Here is a 1230-nt window from a genome sequence, read left to right on the forward strand (position 1 = left end):
CCAGTCCACAGACCTGACCCGGTCCACAGACCTGACCCGGTCCACAGACCTGACCCGGTCCACAGACCTGACCCAGTCCACAGACCTGACCCGGTCCACAGACCTGACCCGGTCCACAGACCTGACCCGGTCCACAGACCTGACCCAGTCCACAGACCTGACCCGGTCCACAGACCTGACCCGGTCCACAGACCTGACCCGGTCCACAGACCTGACCCAGTCCACAGACCTGACCCGGTCCACAGACCTGACCCGGTCCACAGACCTGACCCGGTCCACAGACCTGACCCAGTCCACAGACCTGACCCGGTCCACAGACCTGACCCGGTCCACAGACCTGACCCGGTCCACAGACCTGACCCAGTCCACAGACCTGACCCGGTCCACAGACCTGACCCGGTCCACAGACCTGACCCGGTCCACAGACCTGACCCGGTCCACAGACCTGACCCGGTCCACAGACCTGACCCGGTCCACAGACCTGACCCGGTCCACAGACCTGACCCGGCCCACAGACCTGACCCGGTTCTTACCGTCAGGGAAGCAGTTGTCAGGGTCCATGGCCTCCTCAGCCAGCTCTGAGAACTCGTCCTCTTCCTCGCCGGGCTTCCTCAGGTCCACGGTGCTGCCCTCTGATAGGCTGATGTCATCTTTCTGCTGCAGGAGACAACCAATCAGAAGGTCAGATCCAACACCTGAACAGGTAAACACCAGGAACAGAACCAGAACTCTGAGGACCGGTCCAAACAGAACCAAACTTTACTTAGTTTCCAATTAAAAAGTCCAAAAATTTTTATTATAAAAAAAAGTTTTATTTCAGTTTTCAGAATTAAAGTAGATTTAGTTCTGACTGAATAAATAAAAACACACACTGAGCTGTCCTCACATCTTCAGACTCTCATCAGATTCACGTCACAGAAACTGGTTCTGTTCACCTGGTACCGGATCAGAACCACACGTCTGAGTTCTGCACAGCTTTAAACAGAACCACAGAACTGAAACCGCTCAGCTTCCATCTTTATGTCCTCAGAAACATTAAGAGAAGTTTGTCCTGCCTGTGGGACCATCAGAACCGGTTCCCCTGCAGGTCCGGTTCCACAGAACCAGCAGGAGTTCTGGCTCCAGAAACAGAAACACAAACTTCAGAAGAGTTGATGTGTCGGCCAGGAAAACCACCGTCTGTTCCCAGTAACACACACACACACACACACACACACACACACACACACA

General features: G+C 54.6%; 1 protein-coding gene across 1 annotated transcript in view; it reads right to left on the minus strand.

Annotated features, from left to right (window-relative positions):
• The window catches only part of LOC106527684 (sodium channel protein type 4 subunit alpha), a gene marked incomplete at its 5' end in the record, with an annotated part of 142279 nt that overhangs the window by 31384 nt on the left and 109665 nt on the right, over positions 1–1230 (minus strand). The window contains 1 exon segment of the mRNA XM_014022657.1: positions 534–657. Within this exon segment, the coding sequence (XP_013878111.1) occupies positions 534–657 (124 nt within the window).

This window comes from Austrofundulus limnaeus, unplaced genomic scaffold, assembly GCF_001266775.1.
Source record: "Austrofundulus limnaeus strain Quisiro unplaced genomic scaffold, Austrofundulus_limnaeus-1.0 Scaffold337, whole genome shotgun sequence".
NCBI classification, from domain to species: domain Eukaryota; kingdom Metazoa; phylum Chordata; class Actinopteri; order Cyprinodontiformes; family Rivulidae; genus Austrofundulus; species Austrofundulus limnaeus.